Below are 27,005 nucleotides of genomic sequence, written 5' to 3'. Positions count from 1 at the left end.
GGGGTGTGACTTCCAGTGTGAAAGCCGAGGGAGTTGGGAAGGTCAGGGTGGGAGGAAGGGGTGAGGGGAGGGGGCGTGCAGTGACTGCACAGCTGTACTGGTGTTTGTTACCAGTAGGCGTGCAGCTGTAGAAAGCGGCCCTGAGTTGTCGCGTGGCGGTGGGAGCAGGGAGCTCTTCCCGAGGGGGCAGCAGTGAGGTGGAGGCTCCTCTCTCGCATCTTCCTCCTCCTCCTCCTGCTACTCTCCATGCTTTTGTATCTCCTCTTCCTCCAGCTCACCAGCCTCCTGCTCTTTCTCTCTCTCAAGGGACTCCTGTCTTCTTCTTCTTCGCCCCTGAGAGCGGCCAGAGAAGGTGGTGGCTGGCTTTGGAGAGATGATGGCTGCTGCTGCTGCCCCCTGGTGGCGCCCTGGTCCCTGTGCTCTATGACCTCCGAGTCTGACCCCAGCCGACAGCATAGGCTTCCTGCAGCGGAGCAAAGGGAGCATTTCAACAGAGGAAAAAAGCACCAGTACAGTAGAAACCAGTAAGGTCAGAAAGAATGTCTTCTCACCTCTCTCTGTGGTAGTGATCATTCTATCAACTCTTGAGTCTCAGAAAACTGGTGAATGGACACAGGAGGCAGAAAGGTTGTGATTAATTAATAATGCAGCCGAATTGTTAGTAAAAGCATCAGTTTTTTGTGTTTGTCTGACCTGTTGGCTGGAATTAGCTGAGGGTGGGGTGATCACGCTTTGGTCCAGTAAGGGGTTAACAGGGGCAGAACAGGGGAGATGCGTCGCACGCCAGTAAATGTCCAGGTACTCTGCAAGATGTTCACAAGCGTCCTCCAGCTGATTCTCATCCAGGAGGACGTCAAACATCTCCTAATGAGTCAGAGATGAGAGAGATGTTACGCCACTCAGTGTCCATTATAATGATATAATAATAATAACAGAGTTTAGGCAGAGTGACATACAGGCGGACACTGTGCTAGCTTGTCCCCTGCCATCATCTGGACGTTGAGGTGTTTGCTTTGTGACTTCCCTCGAGATTTGATCAGCCTCTGAAGGACCTGAGAGATGAGTCAGAGACAGAGAGAGTCATGCAGTTAAAAAAAGACAAACCCAAGTAATGTAGGTTATCAAATGCACGATTCTGATTTAATTTCTCCTAATTTTCTTGTTTTGTTTAGTTATGTCAAGCGAGTGCATCGTGGGACATCATCATATTTCAACCTCCTTTTAATGTGGAGAAGATTTCAAGCCCATTTCAGCGCGTGTGGTCGAAGTGCATCACGAGTCATAAAAACAAATAAGCAAACCCTCCTGCCTGGAAATTCAAGCAACCTATTATGTGAATCATTGTAGTTAGGACGGCATCCAACCATTATTTTCATTATCAATTAATCATTAAAGGTAGGGTTGGTAGTGTTGTTAAAATACATTTTTATTTATATTTGATGAAATTATCATTACGTCCCGACAGCAATCAATAAATCAAATACTCTGACAATTTTTTTTTTTTTTTAAATCCAGTATCGCACAACTGTAATAATCCCGTCCAATCATTTCATTCGGGTCGAATGAAATGATTGGACTGCCTTCCTGCCTCCATGCACTCTGGAGTGGCTTTGGAGGGAGGCCTGAAGGGACGGACTGTCAGTGATGCCGACTTGGTGAGTTTTTCTCTAGATTTAGGGACTTTTGGAGCTAGTGCTACTAGCTACTTTCATTGGAGAAGAGTTGGCAACACCAGGCTCAGCTCTAGTGTACTCTTGCTAGTTTCTCCAAATCGCCGACCCTATCTTTAAATCTATAAAATGTCAAAAAATGCAGAAAAATGCTCATCACAAGTTCTGAGAGTCCAAGGTGACATCTTCAAATATGTTGTTTTGTCTGACAAAGAGTACAAAACCCAAAGACATTCAGTTTAGAGAGCTATAAAACAGAGAAAAATCCTCACATTGGAGAAGCTGAAACCAGCAAATGTTTGACTTTTTTAAAAACGTGAATAAACAACCAAAATTTGTTATCAAAATAATTTATACACATAGTTTTCTGGCAATCAACAAATTGATTATTCCACTCTTTCAGCTCAAATTTTTATCATTTTAAAAAACTATATGTGGTGAGTGGTGCTTTACTTTAGGCGAGGAGACTTTGACGTAGACGATGATGGGAGCCAGAGAGGTTTTAAGGAGCTGTGCTGGGTGATTGATGGTGTCTGCATCCAGGACGACCAGCTGGAGAGACTTGGCCAGCTCAAAGATCCTCTCGATCTCACTCTGGACCTCAGCTGTCAACAAACCAAAGACAGACAGACAGACAGACAGACAGAGCAACATCACTTACTCAACATTAAAGAGAGAGGAGGCATCTATTCTTAGCAGGTATTAATCCTTATTTAGCAAAAACAGATCAAAGACAACTTTGTCATCACTCACCCAGACTGGAGCGCGTGTTGGATCTCTCCATGATGGCCTTCTTGTTCAGCACCGAGCGTTTCGCCAGCGACAGATCAGCAGTCACCCGTGTAATAGAGATCCTACAGAAGAAGCGTCTCATCACATCACATCCACAACTGTTCCATTTCAAAGGATGAGATGAACTTGTACTCTCTCGCAGCTAAAAATAAATCATCACCACCATGTGTCCTATCGACCATGAAACGTGAGAGGCAGAGTCCCACGAACGTCTCTGTAGCTCGGTCACAGCGTTACTGTACACCGAGCTGCAGCAGTAGAGGAGCAACACAGTCAGACGTACCCACCTGCCATCGAATCTGTGCTTCAGGAAGTCAAACAAGGCTTTCTGCATCATGTCTGTTACCTACGCGACAGATGAGAGGAAGGAAGAGAAGTTAGGAAAGACTGGTGTTATGAAATATACACCTATGCACACCCAACATTATTACTTCTATTTCTCACTCACTTTTGATTTTGGTAACACTTATTTTAAGTCCCCTCATTTAGCATTTAATAAGCACTTTACCAGCTTCCACTTATGGGTGCCCACAGGAGGAGTTATATTCTTTACGTTTTAGTCGATACTTATATCTACTTACAACCACATTATAGTGTGTTATAAATCTATTATTCGATTTTTTATATGCGGCTTATAAATATTAAATATGGGCCTTAACGTAAAGTGTTTACTTGATTGTTGAGTTTTAGACAGAACAAATTTTTGTGTGATTAATATTATCTCTGGCCAAAATGGCAGCGTTACATAGTTAACACACAGTCACATGAGAACACGCACAATTAAGCACAATGTAATCGGACAGAAAAGACATTAGAGTAACAATCATTTCATTGTTAAACCGATTAGTCAGCCCGAATAGAAATGAGCACCATTAAAGTCCTTCTCAAAAATGTGTTTTAACACGTTCTCATCCCAACTCGTCACATATTGCCTCAATGGCGTCACTTTCAGCGCGTCAAAATATGATGCTCCGCTATGCGTGGTTAACTTTGTGAAATCAAACAAAACCACTTAGTTAGGTTTAGGAAAAAACATCATGGTTTGGCTTAAAATTACTACGTCTGTAATGTGAAACGTAACGTTGTGAACACAAAGACAAACAACAAGTTGTTGGTTTCACACTGGACACAGCGGTCTCCTGGATGAAAGCTATGTTTGTTCAACATATCCTCATACAATGGTTCATATGATATCTTCGAAAAGTTATTTTTTTCGTGCAAATGTCCAGCAACACCTGTTAATTTCCATTCCAGTCTTTTCAAAATAAACTTCCGTCTACACAGGAAACAACTTTGTCAGGTTGAGGCAACAAAAATACTTAGTTAGGTTTAGGAAAAGATTGTGGTTCGGGTTAAAATAACACCGGAAGTGGCGTAACTTAAGTACAGAAGTTACGTGAGAAAAACTACTGGTTTCTCCTGGGCGAAAATCCAATGTTTTTTGACCCACCCGTCCACCCCGACCTCCTCTCTACGCAGCGTTTGTCACTCTTTATACTTCCTGGTTCACGATTACATGGATTACATACAAATTTATTTTATGGAATATATACGAATTACAGAGTTATAGCTACGGAATGGGTATGAGAACAGCCTGTTTTGTTGGACCTATCTACCACCCCTCCCTCCCGCCCTATGTATGTTTTTCACTCTTTAAACTACGTCACCACACAACCCGACCACTTTCTCTGAGTGTTTGATATTGACATGCATGGGTTTACAGTGTAGTTACTTGAAAGCCTGGTGCATCTCATACAGATGCTAAAGGGTGCCTCGTGCGTCGGTATCACACGCCGAGGGACGTGACAAAGCGTCGGTATTTGACGCCGTGGAAATGAGAACGGGCTGGTTTTGCTTGTTGTTATTTCACTTGGATGTTTGAGCTTCATTGTGCAGAATGATGTACGTGCAGAGTTTGACACTAGAAGGCTGTTTTCAGGTTAATTTGCTGACGGGGAGAACGTTTCTTTGTTCTCACATTAAATCTCAGTTTAAAACGTGGATTACCAGCAGGATTTGTGACATCACATCTAGGTTACACCTATAGTTAGGTATAGTTAAATTAGGTGTGCTGTGGAAACTTGAAGCCTCCAGTGCACACTGAGAATTTACAATAGTTAAGAGAAGATGTCATTTTAAGAATTTTTAAGCAGGTTATTAATTTTTTTTGGTGTGGAAAAAACAGATAAGCAGATTTAATTTACATGTCTTCAAACATGTGTGGAGGGGATCTCTACGGATGACATGGAGAGAGATAGTGTGTGGTTTTGCTCTTGCACTGTGAGGATGAAGTGAAGCAGTCTATTTTCAACCAGTCCTGAAAAATGGATGGCCTTCAGAATGGGGGATGAAGAGCACACAGTGGTGTTGCTCTTCGGCGATGTAACAGAGACATGGAGGAGCAGCGATGAGAGGGGGAAAAGAGTGCAAGAGAGAGAGAACAATGGTGAGCAACCATAAATAATACTATGCACAAGAGAGACAAAGCAGAGAAAAGGGGAACGAGAGGGGGAGAGAGAGGGAGGCAGGCTGGCGTTCACCACTGGAGCATCCCCAAAGCACATCACCAGAGCGATGCATAAATATTTCACACACAAAACAAACGGCTTGGCACATGGCCTGCACAGTCACAGAGGAGAGAGCAAGGCAGAGAGAGAAAATGTTGAAGCACAGAAACACTCTGTTCAATTACACGCCTCGCATTTTAGCATATTCATCCGCAGATTCACTCGAAATTGACATATTCTAAGATTAATCGAGTTTAACCGCAATGTGTTTTCACATATCTCATCCTGTATGTGTTACAGAGAGTTCAGGAGAACATCACAGACAGTAGCTGATATAAAGAGGGCGCGCATGCTGTTTTGTATCACTCAAAATGGAGCTAAGATTCCTGTTGTGTGAGCTATAATTTCATCAGGATGTGACTGCGGTGTTTAGTATCAGTGTTAATGAGATAATGGAGGCGAGAGTGATTCCCTTTAGATCAAACCAGGCAAGTCCATACTGGACCAGACAATACAGTCCAGATTAAACTGGAACAAACAATGGCAGGCCCATGAAGAAAAGACCAGAGACTGTGCTGAAGCACTTAAATATGTCACATCCATTGCTGGTAAATACCCATCTTAAATTACCACAGCATGAAGTGATACAATTTAATTTGCTTATTTGTCTTAACAACAATTAAACAACATGACATGCAAGCTCTGTGAGGATGTACTTAGCCACAGTAGTGCTTTGAGCCAAATGCTAATATCAAAATTGAGGATATTTGGTCATAAACCAAAGTTCTGGACACATTTAAATTTGTACCTAATGGTGGTGCTGGAGTAAAAGTCAGGGACCATGAATGTGTGAACCAAATTTCATAGAAATCCATCCAATAGTCGTCCAGACATTTCACTCAAAACCCTAAATGTCAACTTCATAGTGGCACAAGAGAAAAGGTGAGGGTCAGTAGGATTCATGATATGAAGTGGTCTACTCCAAGAACACAGTCATGTTATAAGCTCCAGAAGTTTGTTACTTTTACTTGATAAATGACTTAAAGCCATGACACGTAAAGTCTGAGTAGTAATATGAAAATAGACACTGTTAGCTGATCCATATCTGACCACATCCAGGGAATTAACACACCAAACAAAACTTGAATAAGCAGAAGCAAACTAACTGAAAAGCAGTACTGTTGGTTGTCTCACCTCGTAGCCTTTCAGCGACGGGCCCACCAGCACCACCGGCCTCATCGAAGGGACCACATCATACGGAGGAACAAGTTCAGTCTGCACAGGCCACAAGCACAGATTATATATTACATGTTGAAGTGAATTTACTGTAACAACACACACATTTAGCTGACACGTATACTGTAGTAGCCGCTCTGCCATGTACAGAGCCATAAAAATGCGCTGAAATGCATTAAGTGTAGCAGCATAATTGAGGGTGCTCTTAAATAATTGATAAGGAAGATGCCCAATGGAAAACATACCTGTTTCTGCTTCTGTTTGGCTTTCAGAATAAACAAAACGAACATTAAACAAGGAGAGCTAATAAGTCATTTCTTCAGTAGTAAATATTTGAGTTTTAAGGCTCCGTAAGAGTGTATTAACAATCATGCATGCCATGCTGGACTGAAGAAAAGTACATTTACATTGTGGGCCTTCAAGAAAGAAGCCTTCTATGTACATTTTTGAGGGCTGATCACAATTCACTTGTCATCTCACTTAATTAAAGGTGCACTATACGATATTCCGAGTATTAATATAGCAGCAATATAGCATATATTTGCTACATAAAGATATAGAGGAGTAATGTCTACCTGAGCAGAGACTAAAGTCTCCCCCCTGTGCACTTTTGGCACAGTTAGCTGCTAGCCACCGGCTCTGCCGTTGCCATGTTGAGAGCCGTGTGGAGGCAATAGATTTGTATTGAGCACCTTTAAGCTTAGTTTGATGTAAAAAGACAAATTATGTCGACACTAACAAACTTTCCAAACACACACATTTCTTCTAAAAGCAAACATTTTAGCACAGGAATAGAGTGGCGCAGGAATGAGTCCTAAAACCTGGAAATAAGTTTGAATTTCCTTATCTCGAAGTCGATGAGTTCCCTTATCTCGAAATCAATGGGTTTTTAGTTAGATGCCTGATATAAAGTCTGTGGTTAACACAGCTTAAAAGATTCTGACGTTTTATTCTATGACATAAAATACATCAATAAATATCCCACCCGTGAATTTTGAAGCCTTTATCTGTCTTAAAAAAGGCGGTTGCTAACAAGCGGCTAAATGACACTACTAAACGTAATCACGCCAACTTGTACGCCTTTACAGCCTTGTTGTGTATACATGCATTCATTTGACCATGGTGTAGTCCGTTTAGCTCAGCTTTTTACTTCTGGCGATTGCATTCACACTTCAAAAATCATTAAAGTGGTGTTCATTTTTGGAGATTATCTTGCTGTAGAACACGTGTAAGTTTCATAAACGTGTGTTTGCCACAGAGCTTATTTTCTGCAATAATCCAAAAGCCAACGGAAAAATCTCATTGGCTTTTCGAGGGAACCAGAGCGATGCTTACTTCCGACTTGGCCTCCAAAAATCTGTCATCCCTGCAGCACTCTATCGCCCTGTATGTGAATCTGACCCTGTGAGAGCATGTAGAGGCAGAGCAGACAGACACAGCAGCAGGACTCCTCCGGTCCCACTTACCTGCAGATGGCGGCGTGGACCTCCAGCCTCCAGATGAAGCGTTACCTCCTTTCCTGTGGAGCAACATAATGCAAAGCTTCATTATGCGAAAAATCCCCTCAGGAGGCAATTTAGAAAGAACGATTTCCAAAACAGTGCAACACTTGAGCAAGAACTAGTTATTATTATTAAAAAAAAAGTTTTCAAAGAGTGTGTGAGACAGGACGCTGGTGGAATTAGGGCAACGCAGAGAGACAGAAAGAAAGAGATACAGTAGAGGGGTGATAACAGAGATGTGACCTCTGACCTCGCTGCTGCTTTCTGCTCTTGTTTTATCCTCATGGCTTCCAGTTTGACTGGGCTCGGGATGAAAGTGATGTCTGCCCCTTCCTTCACCAGCCGACCAATCCACCAATCATTGTTGTATTTCTGCACGACAGTGAACAAACACCTTGTGTTGACATGGATCAAGTTTAATAATAAAAGTCTTTACTTGATCATCTTAATGCTGAAGGCCTCTCACCTCTTTTATGTGCAGGAAGTCTTTGGTTTCAAAGTTTATGGCGGCACCTTGGACCGGACAATCTTCATCAAGGGCCCCACAGTAACTCACATTGGTTTTCACTGCAAATGCTACAGGTTTGGACTGTTGACAGACAAAAAAAGTTTTTAAAAAATTAGATTTATGACAATAGTATTATTGCCTTTATACTCCCCAAAATCTTTAGTGTGAGGATTAATTTTGGTTCTATAGACAAGGGAAGTCAAGTCAATAGGGTCTATAGACCTTTATGAATCTACAACAAGATAAAACTGGTCTATTGAAAAGCAACCTCTGAGTTTTAACATGACTCAGTGAATGTAAATGTATGTATAGCATAGGCTGTATATAAGAAGTGGACGTAGTCACCGTGACGTCACCGTGACGTCACCCTTTGTTTTGTGGACTGCGATTTTGAAGCCTCAAGTTCGATATTTTGGCCGTCACCATCTTGGTTTTTGGCTGTTATCAGCTTGGTTTATTTGCAACCACAAGTGACACTAGAGAGTGGAGCTAAGTACAACCGAACGCTGAATCGGACGTTTTCAGGCGGCTGAAAAAGTTATAATTAACTTTCATGAACTGAAAACACACTGTGAAAGGCTTAAAGTTGTAAGACAAAAACACTGACAACTCCCAGACCGGACAACGCCGTGGTAGCGACCTGTCAATCACAAGGTAGCCACGCCCTAAAGCATCCCCTGATTTATGGTCTATTTGACTCTAAATTGGACCATTATTTACTAAATGGATTGAAGAAGACTTGAAACTAGTGATTGAGACCATAAACTCATGTTTACAATGTTTACTGAGGTAATAAATCAAGTGAGAAGTAGGATAATTTTCTCTTAGACTTCTATACAATCAGGTCAAGAAATGACCTCTGACCCCCGGGCTCTCACCTTGGCTCTCTCTAGCTGCAGCTGAGCCTGGCGCTCGGCTTCACGCCGAGACGCCTCCTGGTCCTCCTCCAGGGACAGGTCGGAATCCGAGGGTCGACTAGTGTAGGAATCGGCTGAACCCTGAAAGAAAAGGAGGACAAGAATGGAGAGAAATAACTGTTACAGCCCAGACAGAGGAGATAAATCCACCGCAGTACCTATAACACCTCGTAGCAGCTGTTGCTACAGAATTACTCATGATATAGTAACTGTATAAATAGCACCAAATAGATAACCTACATCCCCCTCCGTGTCTCCCATGTCTCTCTCCTTGTTCAACCTATCCCTGAAACTGCATGTCCTTTCCTGAAGCCGTGTGATCCAGCTCACAAGGACCAGTAACTTCCTGCAGCTTTCCAAAGCAGCCGTCTCGGGGGAACATGTGCGTGAGAACTGCAACAACACCAACAACCAGCACAGACCTTGTAGTCTATTTATCCACTCAGCCAGGCACACCAGATGTTGTCAAAGACCCAGAGTCTTTAACAAGGTACAAAACAATAAGACACAACTCTGACAATAGTACTGATAATACAGAATAATGCTACAAAATCCATCTTTACATCCATTTTCTAAACTCCAGATTGAGTTGAATCAACAAAGGATGTGGTGTCACTAGAGAAATCTATTCTAATTATATGTTTTGAGTTTTAGGTTTGTGTATCAGAGAATCAACATGCTGTAATTTATGTCAGAATACAAAAAAAGAAAGTGTTAATTTGAAATTTAACACATTTAAAAATGTCTGCCATAGACATTCGTAATGTACCAGAGGGTATGATTCACAATTAAACAAAATAAAAGTCTTAGTTTGTGGCAACAACCTGCCATTTAAGAATGATAATCAATTACAGACATAGTTCAACTGCCAACAAATTTTCAAAATAAGACGATATGTCTATCGTTTATATTTTTTCTATATCGTTTCTATCGTGATGACGAAAATCCAGCAGCCAAACTGTGTTACAGCAATATTTACGTCAATTGGACGACGCTTTACGTTCCTCCCATGTGAGCTGGAATAGAGTGAACAGCTATTTTGCTTCGAGAGGTCACAACATGCAGACACTTTCTCAGACTCAGCCCAACCAAATGAAGAAGAGCTCATAAGAAAGTCAAGTATGTAATTCACACAGGAGCAAAAATAGGCTTTACCACGTGGATATTTCAAATAGATTGAATAACCAGAAAACATGCTATATCATGATATCGTTATCGAGATATGAAATGACTTTTCGGGATAGAAGATTGGGGACTTATCACCCAGCCCTATGCTCAGTTGAACACACTTCAACAACTCTTAATTCGTAGGAAATTTTTGGTAATACTTCATTTTACAGGTCCGCAAATTTCATGGTAATTAGCAAGTAACCTATTTGAAATTTCTTTGGAATTACTGCCAAATTAACCCAATATTTACCTGAAATTTATCAAAAATTACATTATTATAAACATTATTTAATAATTATATTACGCTATTTCCCAATAGCTGGTAATTTATTTAATACATTTCCAGGAAAAGAATACAAAGTTAATTGATATGCTTTATTTCCATGTCTGCTGATAAATAGATAATAATGAATCCCTGATCAGTACATTAGCTACCAGGTTACATTTGTGGAGACAATAAATGACACAATGGTGAGATTTGTGCCTGATCAGAAGTGTTTTCCATTAGTTTTGGTTTTCCACCTCCGATGAAGAGCAGGGCACAGCCGCTTCTCAAGCCTAATGGCCCTATTTTAATGATTATATGCTATTTCAGCATATAATTATTAAATAATGTTTATAATAAAGTGATTTTCGATCAATTTTGAGCTAAATATTGGGAATACAAAGAAATTTCAAATAGGTTACTTGCTCATTATCACCTAATTACCATGAAATTTGCAGGCCTGTAAAATGAAGTGTTACCAAATATTTAAATGTCAATCACCAAATAACAAGAACATCAAATTTCTGAACAACACAAAACATAAAAAGCCGCCTCTCTTCTATGAAACACTGTAAAGGAAAATAATCTGGAGCACACATACAGTACAACCAGCCACCCTCTTTACATTTGATAAATGTCCAGGCTGATAAAGATCTCACAAAGCTCACCTCACCAGATCCTACATTAGTCCTCTCTCTCCATCATCGTGCTGCTCTTCCCCGGTGGCTGCAGTCCCAGCTGGCTGCAGGGCTGGAAGCCTCCTCACACAGCAGACAGGAGCACTCACATCAGATAAATATAGCTCAATAACAACGTCATCCTTCTTTTACCTTTTCTCCCCTACCTGTCTCCTCCTCCCTCTCTTACCCAACATTTCCATCAGTCCTTTGCTTTTTTTCCCCATGCCACACACACACAAAAGAAGCAGTTTTAGCTGAATCCAGCGCAGAGTTTGTGGATTTCATTTGAATATCAAAGGCTGCTAGAGGTGGAGCAGAATCTGAAGAGTCTACAGCAGACAAAACAAAACCTAATTAAAGCAGCTCTGTAGACGGATGAAGAGGATTGATACCCTGAAGAACAGGCCGAGTCTCTTGAGCACAAAATATCTATACATTGTCTTCACCTTATAATGTTTCATATTTGATCTGATGAAGAGGGACTATATGAAAAATCTCCTGTATAGATAAAAGAAAAGACGAATAAGAGGAAACACATTCCCTTGAAGTGGAAGTACAGGACTGCCAGTCTTTTTCTTCTTGTTACTGCCCAGATCACAAAATCCATTGTTAAAAAATCACATCGCTTTACTTAATACTGCATGATTTCCTAACAAACTTCATGCAAAATGCTCAGATTTTCTTTGCTGTCGTTTTTTTGGCTTTTGAGGTGTGCAAAAAAAGATGCAAAGAATCAGATATGAGACCGGTCTCAAGACCAAGACCGGTCTTGAGTACTACAACAGTACTTTGCAGAATATGTTGTTGCTAGTAGTGTGTTGCTCCCTGTTGCCCCACTACTGACAATACATACCAGATGTTTTAAAGATACTTTTTTAAGATTAACTGTCTGAACTTGCGATACAAAGAGAAAAGTCACGGATTTAATTTAATGACAAGGAGTTGTGAAATGTGCAAAAGATTTCTTTCAATCGTGTGGGAACTTTTACATAATCTCAAAATGATGAGGCCTCTTCTATCTCTCATTCTCTCTTTTCCTTAGAGCCATTCAACTGTGTAATAAATGCCTGATATTCACACATTACAGCCAGTCACTATGTAGAACGTCACCTCATTGGTAACTCTGACACTTCCCCCAGTGCTTTGCTGTTCAAAGCCATTCCCAGTCAGAGAGATTTCAGACTCTTGGTTGTTTTGTATTTCTCTCCATGTGCATGAACGAGAAAGTCAAATGTATAAATTCACCTGGGTGTTTTTCTTGAAGAGACCAAAGAAGGAACCTGGAAGATTTTGACAATGCTCGTCAACTGACAAGCAAACAGAACAGCTACTGAAACTAACATGGTGGAAAACCATGTTAGTTTCCCCCCAGGGCTTTACTTTTTCAATATGAAATTTGCCATTAAAGGATTGGTTCACGTCTTAAAACAGTACTTACATGCCCATTTGACATTTGGACACCTTCAAATTCGAACTCGTCATATACCGTGGCTTTGTCAGACCCCTCCGCATCACTTTTTCTGTTGCACTAAACGCATGCTTAATGACCATGGAATGGATGTATTAAGAGAACTGGATACAAGTTTGGAGGCGGGGACCCGTTCTTTCTTATGAAAGTTGCTTTCAAGTGTTCTGAGAGATAACTAGACCTCTGCTCCTCATCATGGCTCTGTTTTCAGGCTTTAAAAAATCTAGCCTGTGACAGGAGACTTTGACCAATCACAAGTCATTTCAGAGAGAGAGAGCTCCTTTTGGCTGTGCTCCGGTCATGTGACCGGAACTTGGCGTTCCTTCAACAGATTTCACAATGGCTGCTGTGTTACAAACGTTATCATTTTACAGCTGAACCGTGCACTACAAGATGATTCTGAAAACATTTGAGGGGAGAAATAGGCATTAACGTAACATAATATTGATTTATATTTGATCAGCGCTGCCTAGTTTGACCGTTTGGTCGGAGTTCGCAAGTGATTGACAGCCGGCTCTCATAGACAGCAGATGGACAGCAGACCTCAGATCAGCTCTGACTGCTCGTTTTCCTCCGGTCTGTGAAATCTTGCAGATGCCGTTAGGACCACCGGAGGACACAGAGGCACATGTTTTTTTCGGGTTACCTGTCTCATGCACTACTGTCACGATATAGCGACCGTTTTATAAAAAATAACTTTTTTTAATCAGATTTGCTCCAATCTCGCCTACCTCAGCTTTAAATAAGGGCTAATAGAGTGTTCGTACTGTGAAGTTGATTCACCTAAAAAAAAAAAATCCGCTGAGTTACAGAGGTCTCTTTCCCAATGTAAGTCTATGGGGAAAAGTCTTTTTGGGCCCAATGGGATCACGTGACGGACACGGGAGTTGTAGTACCACCGTTGGACCACTAAGAAAATTGGGATCAACAATCATCCCGGGGTCTTGTTAATGACTCCTCAGCGTCACTTTTCGCTTGCAGTAAACACATGTTTAATTAATTAATTCAATAAAAACACTTAGGATTAGGCAACAAAACCACTTAGTTAGGTTTAGGAAAAACAACATGGTTGGGCTTAAAACTACTACGTTTTTACAGTGCAAATGTAACTGGACGTTGTAAAAGTTACGTGACAAATAAATTAACTTCTGGTTTCATGTGGGACACAAGCATATTTTTGTTGACCCGCCCATCCACCCCGACCTCCTCCCTACGCAGCATTTGCCGCTCTTTATATTTCCTGCTTCACAATTACATGAATTACACACAAATTGCTTTTTGTGGGATATTCACACGAACAGTGAATGAGACCAGCCTGCCCGGATGAAAGTCCTGTGTCTGTTGGACCCATCCACCTCCCATCCCACCCGCCCGCCCCGTGTCTCTATTGCTCTTTAAACTACGTCATCACAGCACTTTCCCTGTGCGTTTACTGTTGCCACAGATGGGTTTACATTGTAGTTGATGGAAAGTCTCATAGTGGTGCTAAATGGTGCCTTGTATGGCGGTGTCAAACGCCAACGGCTGTGACAAAGCATTGGTATTTGACCCCCGTGGAATGAGAACAGGCTGCCTGTTCATACGTACTTCGTAAGGTTCTTCCAATGTAAGAGATGTGGGACAAAGTATATAAAAATATATTCCAAAGTTTATCTGAAGTTAATAGGAGGCTTCGGTAGTAATTCATCAAATGGGTACCTTCTCAAGTCATTTATGTCCTCTGTCCTTGCTGAGCTGTGGTGGACAGATAATAGAGGGAATTTCGTACTGATACTTATATTCTCACTTGACTGTACATGTTGTCCCCCATCACTTTATTCAGGGATCTCTTTAATTGTTGAAATCTCACAGTGGACTCTGAGGCAGCTGCGCACCCAAAGTGACATCTTGAAATTGACTGAAGCAAACAGAACCACAAGTATGGGCTCAACTACACTATTCAAAGGTATAGGAAGGACTTCATCAAAAGACAGAAGACAAGACTCTAACAAAATAACAGAGTCAAAATCCATGACATTCAACAGATGGGCCTCCCAGTGAGGTACAAGTTCAATGTAAAGCTGTAAAGTATCCTACACACAGAGTGGAGAGATAGATAGACACACTGTATGTGTGCAGTAAGATGAGGAAAAAGAGGGAGGAGAAGTGGGGGGATGCTGGCAAAGTGAGTGAACAGGAATAGACTTCTGCTGAGACAAGAAGAGTGAGCGGGGAGGGAAAAAACAGAAAGACGTCTCAGAGCAGACAGACAGGGGACTCATAAATGAAGAGTCTGCATGCAGAGTGATTAAACAGAAAGGGGAGCATCATCAGCGTACCTTGTTACAGATGAGTCCGGTAGCGCTCGAGTCGGAGGCAGACATGATGGTGCTGCCAGCGCTCTCCTCTCCCCCATTGCACAGGAAAGGCGGAACCCTCCTCCCCTCAGCCCGTGTGGTTTCAGGGGGGAGAGAGAGAGAGGCGCGCTCAGCCTAAGTGCTTCACAGCTGACGTTGCTGCGCTGCCTCAACAGCCATTTCCTATACAAAATTGATGCTCTGACTGCAGCGCTGGTGTGTACACGCCCGCATCTACTGGTACAGTACAGCTGGGTTTCTACAGCTTCTAGGCATGGAAGAAAAGAAGCTTTTCTCTGGTTTCATGCACCGTCTCTCCTCTCCTCTCCTCTCCTCTCCTCTCCTCTCCTCTCCTCTCCTCTCTCCACTCGTCTCATCTTGTCTCCTTTCCTTTTGTCTTCCCTTCTCTCCTCTCCTTTCATCTTCCCTTCTCTCCTCTCCTCTCCTCTCCTCTCCTTTCATCTTCTCTTGTCTCCTCTCCTCTCATTTCCTCTCCTTTCATCTTCCCTTGTCTCCTCTCCTCTCCTCTCTTTTCCTCTCCTTTGTCTTCCCTTGTCTCCTCTCCTCTCTTTTCCTCTCCTCTCCTTTTGTCTTCCCTTGTCTCCTCTACTCTCTCCTCTCGTCTTCTCTTGTCTCCTCTCGTCTCCTCTCCTCTCTCCATTCCTCTCGTCTCCTTTCCTTTTGTCTCGTCTCGTCTCCTTTCCTTTCGTCTTCTCTCCTCTCCTCTCCTTTCATCTTCTCTTGTCTCCCTCTCCTCTCCTTTCATATTCCCTTGTCTCCTCTCCTCTCTTTTTGTCTTTCCTTGTCTCCTCTCCTTCGTCTCCTCTCCTCTCCTTTTGTCTTCCCTTGTCTGCTCTCCTCTCCTCTCCTCTCCTCTCCTCTCATCTTCTCTTGTCTCCTCTCCTTTCATCTTCCCTTCTCTCCTCTCCTCTCCTCTCCTCTCTTTTCATCTTCCCTTGTCTCTTCTCCTCTCTTTTTGTCTTCCCTTGTCTCCTCTCCTTTTGTCTCCTCTCCTCTCCTCAAATCTCATGCATCCCTCTCCCGCATCATTCCTCTTACGTCCCACTTTAAAAGATCCTGACAAAGTGACATAAGATCAGCAGGGCTGGTCTGGTGTTTACTCTGACACTGCTGCAGAGCATCATCATTTTTCACTGGGCACAGATATAAAACTTCTATAAATAAGACAGAACAAAGTCTGAGCCGTTATGTAAGCCATGCTAAGTGATAATAGCAAGGAGATGCTGAGAGACAACTGAGTCCGTACTGATCATGTCAATTAGTAGCTCTCTTTGCTTAACAGGTGACTGCTTCAACAACACAAAGGACGTAAAGTCTCCATGAATGAAGGAAAGAGGGAGAGGAGTAGAGGAGTAGAGGAGGAAGGCAGGGCTGTGCCAGCCTGCCTGTATGCCTGCCCTGCACCATCCTCCTGACAGGAAGGTGATGCATGAGCCTCTAGAACAGAAATGCAGCGGTGAGTCAGCAAGCAGCCATCTAGAGTCCATCAGATGTCTTAATAAGCCGGCAGAGAGGTCTCATATTGTAGCACACGAGCCTAGTTGTTCCTGGCTGGGCTGCATGCCTTCTCTCCAGGTTGCCCCGGGCACTGAGGACCCTACTTTAGCATCCATTATGCTGGCAGCGTGCGCTCCCTCACCCTCATTCAACTTTGGCTGCTTAAGAATTAAGTGCACTCCACCGGGGCTTTAAGCAACAAAAATGTCTCAGGGCTATATTTCTCTACATGGCTTTTCAAAATTAAAGGGATACCAGCGCACAAACACACACATGTTATTGTAGTTAGAACAACTATAGCTCCCTTCAGATGCCTCTGGAGAAGATAGGGTGACTATTTTCATCATTAGTGTTGTGCATGAAGCTACCATTGAGAAGCAGCTTTTCACACAGCAGGGAGAGGAATGCAAAGATGGTGAGGGAGCGAAAACACAAGACACAAAAAGAGAAGGGAGGGAACACACCTGAATAGCAGATTAGATTGATGGAGCAAGACAGAGGGAGCTTAAACACTGAGGAAAATCCTGAAACATGAGTTTTATAAATGTGAATCATGTCATGTTTCAGGGACATGATGATAAAGATAAGGGGAAAAAGGTGAAAGAGCGTGAAGAAAACAGAGGTACAATGACGAAAAAAGGCAGAGGGAGGAAGACAGCCGGTACATTAGTACAACAATAGAACCAGAGATTAACAGCAGAATCTTTTCTTTTTTGTTATTTTTTGCTGTTCAGTCGGTCTAAATATAGCTCTCCTCTCCTCTCCTTCCACTCCTCCCATCACAGACTGGGGCTGGCAGTGGCGAGAGGATTGCGGAGGATTGTCAAAGTTCACTGAGTTTTGATGAATTCCCTCAAGAAAGAGCAAAGCAGATTTGAGACTGGCTCAGCTATATTCACTGATGCCAGATAGCCCATCTGAATGTGAACTAAGTGCCTGGCTATATGGAGAACAAGAACAGACAGCCACTGAGGCGTCTACAGCATCTATTCAGGCTCTGCAGCAATGATATGAGTTTTTTTTTTCTTCTACAGGATGATATTACATCTAGCGTTGTTCAATCCTCCTGGTAATGTGATGCAGGTGTACTTCATAATGTTTCTTTTTTTAGCACTTTCTTTCAAAGCTCACACAGGCCCTCACAATGGAAGCAAAAGAGGAACGTGGTTACGCATGCTAATAATCATCACGGCATGGCTGAGTTTTGGTGCTAATAACAATCCTTTTTTCCAGTTTCCAGTCTTCAAAATCTCTCTTTATTTAACAAAAGAAACCAAAGTTCTCAAATGATGAATGCTGTCTAAACACAAGCAGCTGTACAAGACCTTCACCTAAATGAAATACAATGTAATCGAGGCAAAACATGTTTTAGATATCTGATTAAAGACCAAGACAGCTTTCTATACTTGCTGGTGCTGCTACAGACACATTTCAGTTTCCACCAAAAATTGAGTTTGATACTGAGCCCCAGTATTTATTTTCTTGCTGAGCACCGCAGAGCCGCCCAGTGCAACCACACTGTAAGCAACCGAGCAGCTCTGCACCAACTGGGAACGCTCGCGAAAGGGCACTTCAGACTGCCAGATTTCCCCCAACAAATCTGCAGATTTTAGCACAGAAGCTTTGCAGTCACCTGACCTTTTGACTTGTGAAGATGCACCTTACTATCTGTGTGTGCAGTGGGAGCTGAGGCAGCATTACAGGCAAAGGTGGATCATCCGGCGGAGCCAGGGAGAAGGAAGGTCTCCTGACAGTGCAACCAGAGTAGGGCAGAGTGGATCAATAGGAGAGCCACCCAGATTGATACTCCATCCTGTCCCGAGCAGCTCCACCCTCCTCCTGCTCTAATGTTGCCTCAGGATACTTGCTCCCTGCCTGTAATGAGCCCTTGGCAGCCTATAAATAAGCACTTCCAAGTCATTTCAACACACGCAACACACCAAGTTCTCCCCATAACAGCAGTCTATATGGAGATTTAAAAACTGGGAACATCGCAAGAGAAGATGCAGTGAGGACAATGTAATGACGTGAGTCATCAGGGATGGGTTGACATGAAGTGAAGCTGGCGTACGGTGGAGGAAGAGGAGCAGGACGATCTCTATCTTTCATCCCCGCTGTCGACTTGGCCTCGCCGGCTACGCTGGGCATACTTAGGCTCTCCATCGCCCCCGAGGGATCCCTCAACCTGACTTCACCAAAACCTGCTTCAAAGTGCAGAGAGGCTGGAGGAGCTAACCCACATAGAGCTTGTGTACCTACAGTGCAGCACAGGATGGCACAGCGTTGCCGCATCCTTCATTAAATCAGACGTGTTTGTTAGACTCTGACCTGATTTAAGTTTCAGTTAAGGCCTAATTGGTGTTTCTTGGCTAGTGGGGCTGAGCTAACTGAGGGAATGTCAGCCTTATCAATATGTAATGGCGCCCTACATATTCGCACATTCTTTCAAGTTTGAGTCTTAAACACTTTTAGTGACTACACGGGGTCGGTTTATATCAAAATAAAAGTGTGTGAAGATGTTACAGCCAAGAAAGGAGGTGTTTGAAATAGTAGATGTCCTAGATAAGAGCAGCCAAACATACAGACAGAGAGCATATTTTCGTACATTCTGACTCAATAAGTAAAACATAATAAGAAATGTCAGCGTTTCTAAACAGGAACTCAAACAGAAGCTGAACTGGCCCTCTCAACATTGCTGGTTCATCAAATTTAATCAAGCCATTGCACACTGATGCGCCAACACACACACACACATATGCATGCACGCACACACACAAAGCACTTTGCTCCTCACGGGATAGGCTTTTAGTGCTCTAGTCTCATGCAGTATTTAATTGACCCCACACAGGAAGCCTAGCGGTCCCAAATGCACTCCTTCCCCCCACCGACAGAGAACGCCTGCAAGTATGCCCACAGCTTCCCCACCACGGCTCCTCTGTCACACAGCTGCACTAAAATGCCATTTTCTGCTTTAGTGCAACTCAGACTTTTTTCTTTTTTTTCCCACAGAAATGTCAGCGCTGAGGCTGAGGAGTTTGGATGCACATCAAATTTGTTCCAAAACGCTCCAAATGTAGATGAGAATTCAGCCATGCACCCCATTTTGACACATACATCAACTCACATTTCTCAAACTTTCACTCAAAATCACAACAGCAGAGTTGAAAGGTTTTCTACAAAGTAAACCTCATCATCTAATCTTATTCAAAAAAGCATCTATTGCCAGGTTTATGGTGGCCATCAGTGCAGTTTGCAGCAGAGATGAGAGATAGCAGCGTACTTACTCAGTTGGAGGTGGGAGAGCACACTCCCCGTCTCTCTCGCTCGCTCTCTCTGCTAGTCAGTCATGGTGTGCTCTCTCTCTTGGGTAACACTGAAGTGTACTGTAGCGTGCTTGTAAGCAGTCTATCCCTCTCTCTTTCTCCACACCCCCCACCCCCCATCTCCTCCTCTCTTTATTCTCCACCACTCTCAGTACACAACCCTCTGCTACGTCAGTGAGGCTCTCTCCGCTCTGCATAGCATCCTTCCCACCCTCTCTGCTGCTCTACCTTCATCTCTACCTCCTCGTCTGTCCAATGGGACTCTGTATCGCAACCAAGTTCATTCAGGACTCTCGATCACGACAAGATAGATTACCAGGTGTTCTCACAGCAACAATCAGGCCAATAAAATCTCTTCTCGCTGCTTTCGAGATGCAAAAAATGAACGCACACTGTCAGATCCAGCAACTCCAGAAAAAAATTATAAAGCACCAATTTGTCATTTTAGCCACATCTTGGGATTCTCACGTACACTTAAAGTGGACAAACGTATGTGGACACCTGAATATTACACTACCACTTTGTTGATCTATTTCAAAAATCACAAGAATTAATAATTGTCATGGTACGTGTCCACAAGATCCGTCCTTTCCACGGTTCCCATTCATTGTCAATGTAATGACGAGTTGGGATGAGAATGTGTTGAATATGCCGTCTCCACTCTTCTGGGAAGGTCATGGCTTACGATTTGCGTTCCAAAACGTGTTTGATGGTGTTGCTTTGGACATGGGGTCAATGTCCTGTTGAAACATCAAAGTTGTAAGCACTCTATTGTCTCAAATATAATTGTATGCTGTGTCATTAAGATTTCCCTTGATTGGAACAAACATATCAAGCCCAGACCAAGAGCCCCAGACCGAAAGTAATAAAGTATTAGAACTAGGTTTGGGAACAAAGACCACGCCTCAAACACATCCCATTTCTTTTTTCTTTTCTCTGTCTCTTGTTTGACTACAGAAACCACTAAAGCTCTGCAAACATCAGAGCACGCAAGAGACGGCTCTCCCACTCAGAGTCTCGACTCCCCCGGTTCCTTCATGACGACACAAGTCTAACATCCTCCATCCATCCTTCCACTACCCTGATTCCTCCCCTCATCCCATCTTCCTTCCAGACACGTAAGCCATCCCTCCTACATCATGGCTCCCCTCCATCTTCTATATGTAACTATACCAAACCTATATTGCCGTGGTCTTTGTTAGTGAACACACAAGTAAGTGGACAGGGGTATCCACAATGTTGTGTAACTTACAAAAGGCAAAATCTCAAAGGGGATAAATCAGCCGTTTCTACAGTCCTATCACATTGTTATTTCAGCCACTGTGGATTTCAACATGTCAAAAGCCAAAAGTTTAGAGACAGGAGAAAGCCTGGTGATGGTGGAGGTGGTGAAGGCATATGGGAGCCATGTAAGTTGTCTCTGTTCGACATGTGGAGGCGTCCCCGGTGTAGCCCTCTGTTCACCGAGTGTGTTCTGTAGATGTCATGGCTGGCTGTATTCTGACACCTGCTCGGCTCCTGAGTGTATGTGTCGTACAGATGTGGATGTAGGAGTTACCAAACCACCCAAACATCTCAAGAAGATCTGCTTCATGCATTCATATTTGTGTGCAGAACGTCGGAGGGGCGTAAGATACAGTGTGAGATCAGCAACATGCATCTAAAGACAGACGGCATAAAACCATGACTACAGGTGCTGTGCAAATATCCAGCGAAGTTGAGATTCATAATTCATAGGAGAGGTTGCAGGAAACAGTGAGGCAGAGGAGGGAAAAGAGGAGAGAGAGAGAGAGAGAGAGACAGAGCAGGCATTCATTCGACTTCTGCATGATGTGAATAAAACATGAATGAATGAAGGTTTGAAAGTTAAACTCCACAGTGCTTTGCGCTGAGCGTGAGACAGGCAGGAAAAGGAGAGAGAGAGCAGCTTTAGGAGCTGCACCCAAGCATTGAGTGCAGCTGTCTGTCAGTCTGTCCCATAAGAAGCGCCTCTGTGGGCAGAGCTGCTGCTGCTGGTGCATTATGGATGAGGGGCTATTTTAAGGTAGCAGGGAAGGATGCTGCGTTTTGATTTTTGAGTGGAGGGAGATGACACCTGGCTGCTGCCAAATCCTTTCATGAGGTTTGTACGACGCTTGATGGGTTCAGACATGCAGGTACAGCATGTGTTCCAGTGCAGATCTGATCCCTGTTTGAAGTGCGAACGCAAAGAGGAGGGGGGAGGTAAACAGACCGCTGGGACGCCAGTGAAGTGAGTGATAGTGTCACCAAGCAGCTCTTCACACAGACAGTGTATTTTATGTACGGATAAGGCCACACGTACATACTTACAGTACGTTACATATAGGCTAATGTCTGGTTAGATCACTGAGCAGTTCATTTCACCACGACACGACAAGCTGCCAATGTAAATATTAACAGAAATACATTTCCAGAAAATACAAGACATTAGTCTACAGTCATAATGTTCTCTGTAACACTTAATTTTACAGGTCTGCAAATTTCATGGTAATTAGGTGATAATTAGCAAGTAACCTATTTGAAATTTCTTTGGAATTACTGCCAAATAACCTCAATATTTACCTCAAAATTGATCAAAAAAAACTTTGTTTGGCTGTCTTGACTTGGGACTTGACTCTGGACTTCTATTATAAACATTATTTAATAATTATATTCCGCTATTTCCCAATAAGCAGTAATACATAGCTGGTAATTTATTTGATACATTTCCAGGAAAAGAATATAAAGTTAATTGATATGCTTTGTTTTCATGATAAATAGATAAGAATTAGCATATTAGCTTCTTTGAAATTTCTTTAAAAAACTCCCTGAATCATTACACTAGGTTACATTTGTGGAGACAATAAGTCACACAATGGTGAGATCTGTGCCTGATCAGAAGTGTCTTCTATTAGTTTTGGTTTTCCACCTCCGATGAAGATTTTAACGATTATATGCTATAGTAGCATATAATTATTAAATAATGTTTATAATAAAGTAATTTTCGATCAATTTTGAGGTAAATATTGGGGTAATTTGGCAGTAATTATAAAGAAATTTCAATAGTTTACTTGTTAATTATCACCTAATTACCATGAAATTTGCAGACCTGTATAAAGTGTTACCATGTTCTCTTCTTGATATTATGACACATGAAGCAGTGATTATTGTATTATAAGAAAATGTAACATGATATTATTGTTGTGTAATATAATTAGGGATGCGCCGATCCGATACTCAGTGTCAGTATCGGTACGATACTGATCGAAATCACTGGATCGGATATCGGAGGGGAAAAAAAAGTATGATCCGATCCATTTCCGTCACATGCGCTCTTCAATGTTGCGTCTGTGCCGGGGCTGTCCGGGGATCAGTCCAGCACATACATTCTTCTAAGTCGGCGTTGTCAGGTCATTTTGCCGGGGCTAAAGCCCTGAATGTTTTGGGTGTAACCTGGACAGAAAATGTAACATGTGTGAATGTGCAATAGTGTTTGTTACAGAACCAACTGTCAACATAAATGCAGGACTCTAATAATGTTTTGTCATGGGCATGATGCAAGCTTCAATTGGAATTTTCTTTAATATTTTACTCATTATTTACAAAGTGCAACAATGAACAACACAAATTTACTTTGCACACTATTGCAATGGAAATAATTGAATATATATGAAATGCATCAAACTCCAATCTTGTTTTCTGTCTTATGCCACAACCTAAAATTTGATTGAATTTACTGTCTGACAAAATGTTTGTTGTTTACTTTTCAAAGAACTCTGCTCAGTAACTTTTTTCTCAATGTCATTCGAAAGCAAGTGTCTCATACCTCGCTAAATGTTGTGTAAACCAAATATAATGGCTCAAATTGCACAAGTCATTTGCTGCTTGTTTTTCCAACAGGAAATGTTTAATTTGAAGTGCAAAACCAGCTTCAACGTGACTCTGGAGAGACTTTTAGCGCTCAAGCACACCGGATGTATCTAGTGCAAGAGAGAGACTGACTCGACCCCCTGCAGTTTGCCTACCAGACACACACTGAAGCAAATGTTGCAATCATCTCGCTCCTCTAGATTAGAGGACCTTTTCCCAGCTGGATACGGCTGGCAACACGGTCCAAATCATGTGCTTTGACTTTTCAAGCACCTTCAACACAGTCCAGACCCTCTGGGTGGGAAACAAGCTCACAGAGATGCAGATGGACGCCCCAAAGGTGTCCTGGATCACAGATTATTATTATCACAGGTGGGCCACAGTTTGTCAACCTTCACCAAGTTGTGCTCATTATGGAAAATACAGTATCTTCTATAAAGCAGACCTCCAGGAAAGAGTGAGAAAGAGTGTCATGATAACCTGATATAATGGACAGGATGATCAGCAACCATCATAGCAAACACAAAAAGACAAAACATTAACGGTTATGTGACTTTTTGGTGGATAATTGCATTATTACTAAATCACACTTTTCTTCATTATAATAGAAGTCTCTGTTCTCTATTCACCAGCTAATAGTGGATCATATTATTAATAGAGAATTATTACATTTGGAGACACACTGGGATTACTACTCTGAGTCATTTAGATGAGTTACATCACATACATGCATATTGCACTTACAGCTATCGCATCATCAATTACTACACTGTCACAGAGGGAAGTTCCACTCTTTAACATTTAGACAACAGCTGTCAGTGTGTCAGTGTGCTGACTTGACTATGACTTTAAAACCAGGAAAAGACAACACTTATGCCATATTACAATATTATGATATCCAAAATCTAAGATGATATCTACTCACAATATTGATATAATATCAATATATTGCACTACTTTACAGTGACATTGACACTTTTTTTATCATTGTTTTGGTGAATATTAATATTTTCCTGATGTCATTCTGTTGCAAAGAATACTGAGAATATAAGCTACAGTAAGAATATAATTTTCATAACATAAACCTCATAATCATGCAAGTATAAGTCAGTCTTACTGAGACAGGGGGCAGTTGTTGATGGTGGATTGATTCAGTCATAAGTGGAATATGGTTGTTTTTATCATTCAAATATACAACTGTTTTATCACACATGTGTGACAACATGATTATTATGGCCTAAATGCAATTCCTTGAGCAAAACTGTAATTATTTATCTTATAGCCTAATAAATGATAAGGTGCAAGCATGAACAGATGTTTTCATCTGTTGCTCCAGCTCAGAAATTATTTCATTTTGGTGCAAATGTTTTTTGGTGAATATTAATATTTTCCTGATGTCATTCTGTTGCAAAGAGTACTGAGAATATAAGTTACCGTAAGAATATAATTGTGATAACATAAACCTCATAATCATGCAAGTATAAGTCAGTCTTACTGAGAGGGGACAGTTGTTGATGGTGGATTGATTCATCTGTAGTCATCAGTGGAATATTGTTGTTTTTCTCATTCAAATATGAGTAACAATTGTTTTATCACACATACGTGACAGTGATTGCAGTATATTTTTAATTCTGGGACCTGATCTGCACATGTGAGGCTTGTACATTGTACATGATTGTAAAATCAGTGAATTAGCTTTATTGTTCTTCACTCACATGTTGTTATGGTTTGCATTCTGTGCTTGTAGCCAGCTATAGACAGACATTTTGGGAAAAGTGTCAACAAGTCTATTATAGCCTTTTTCCACTAACAAGTGCCTTTAATTGTATTTAGTGTGGCTATTCCTATGTCTGTAACCTGCTAAGTCTATTCATCTAGGCAAAAAATAATGTTTATTAAAATGTATGTAAAAAATACAACCTAAATAGTGCTTTAAAACAAATCAGTAAGATAATGTAAAAGAAAGGTGAAAAACAGCTATATAATGTATCTCTAAACAGTAAATTATCTGTGAAATACTGTGAAATTAATTAAAAAAACAGTTCAAAATGTATTTTTCATTAACAGTACAAAGCTGTAAATTTCAGCGACAGCATAATAATGTTAATTTTACAGTAACATAAAGGCAACCCTGCTGCCAGTTCTTTACTGTTATTTTACTGGGAAATTCTTAACAGTGTATACATGCAATTCCTAGAGCAAAACTGTAATTATTTATCTTATAGCCCAATAAATAATAAAGGTGCAAGCATGAACAGATGTTTTCATCTGTTGATCCAGCTCAGCAATTATGTTATTTTGGTGCAAATGTTTTATCCTGAACATTTTAAACCCCTCTGCATGCAGCTCATCTGTCCCTGCATATCTGCTGGCAGACTGACAGTGCCACCGCATCAGATGTCTCCTCTAGTCCGAAGTGAAAGATTCCCAGTGAGGTCAGCCTATAATCTAATGATCAGCATTCCAACAAACAGGGACCCTGCTTCTCCAGCTACTGCTTGTTTATGTCTGCAGGTGCGGTGATGAAGAGCTACACGACGCATTTCAAACCTCCTGCTCCTCCTGCATTCATTCATTCGTCAATTACCTCCTCGAAGAGATCCCAAAAAGAGGAGAGAAACTGAAAACAACCCACCTCGTTAAGCAGAAAGACGCTTGAATTGGTCAGGGACATCCGCAGATAACGGGGATCTCGGTCATCTCAGCACAACTTGCGCCAGTTTTTCACAGTAAAAAAAAAAAAGGCATCAACTATAAAGGCATGCGGAGCAGCTCGCCTCGTCCAGAGAGAGAAACGCGGTCCTGATGCTGATCATGTGGATGTTGGAGCTCCGCTGGAAGCTGCCTCTTGTTTCTGGATTCACGGCATGATGATCAATGACTGTACACAACACAAAGCCATATAGGCACGGACACACGGATGGATAGATTACAGCTTTCTCTATCAATTATGCAAGACCTGCACTTTTCACACAGCCAAGAATTTCTGCAGCTTTTTTTTTTTGTCAGCTTTTCTATTTTTTTTAATTTTGAATGTGTCACTCTTGAGTTTGGCATCAACTCACTCACAGACATGTCTATTTATTTGATAAGAATCTAACTGTATAGATTCATATTAACATATTAAACTGGATGCAAATGTGGCTCCTTGAAACTCAATGTTCAGCATTTGTTGCTTTGCAAGAAATTAAATGGGACGACTCATTATTATTATCTCCTGCTGAAATATAACACATCTATAAG

The 27,005-nt window shown here is 41.8% G+C and overlaps 1 protein-coding gene across 2 annotated transcripts; it reads right to left on the bottom strand.

Annotated features, from left to right (window-relative positions):
• LOC141772927 (voltage-dependent L-type calcium channel subunit beta-4-like) lies at positions 1 to 26,747 on the bottom strand. 2 transcript variants are annotated; one of them, XM_074644464.1, is made up of 14 exons: positions 26,398 to 26,747; positions 9,094 to 9,213; positions 8,174 to 8,296; positions 7,958 to 8,079; positions 7,672 to 7,724; positions 6,451 to 6,470; positions 6,164 to 6,244; positions 2,750 to 2,808; positions 2,424 to 2,524; positions 2,124 to 2,275; positions 957 to 1,052; positions 694 to 864; positions 552 to 599; positions 1 to 463 (listed from the first exon to the last, which is right to left on the bottom strand). In XM_074644464.1, the coding sequence occupies exons 1-13, from the start codon at positions 26,434 to 26,436 to the stop codon at positions 570 to 572; spliced, it is 1,167 nt and encodes a 388-aa protein (XP_074500565.1). In that variant the 5' UTR covers positions 26,437 to 26,747; the 3' UTR covers positions 1 to 463; positions 552 to 569. The 2 variants fall into 2 exon arrangements, with proteins under 2 accessions (XP_074500565.1, XP_074500563.1); XM_074644462.1 differs by lacking the exon at positions 26,398 to 26,747 and adding an exon at positions 15,034 to 15,562.
• Between the last annotated feature and the right edge of the window lie 258 nt (positions 26,748 to 27,005).

This window comes from Sebastes fasciatus, chromosome 8, assembly GCF_043250625.1.
Source record: "Sebastes fasciatus isolate fSebFas1 chromosome 8, fSebFas1.pri, whole genome shotgun sequence".
Taxonomy (NCBI): Eukaryota; Metazoa; Chordata; class Actinopteri; order Perciformes; family Sebastidae; genus Sebastes; species Sebastes fasciatus.
The sequence above is the reverse complement of the archived record's forward strand: the minus strand, read 5'-3'. Positions and strand labels throughout refer to the sequence as shown.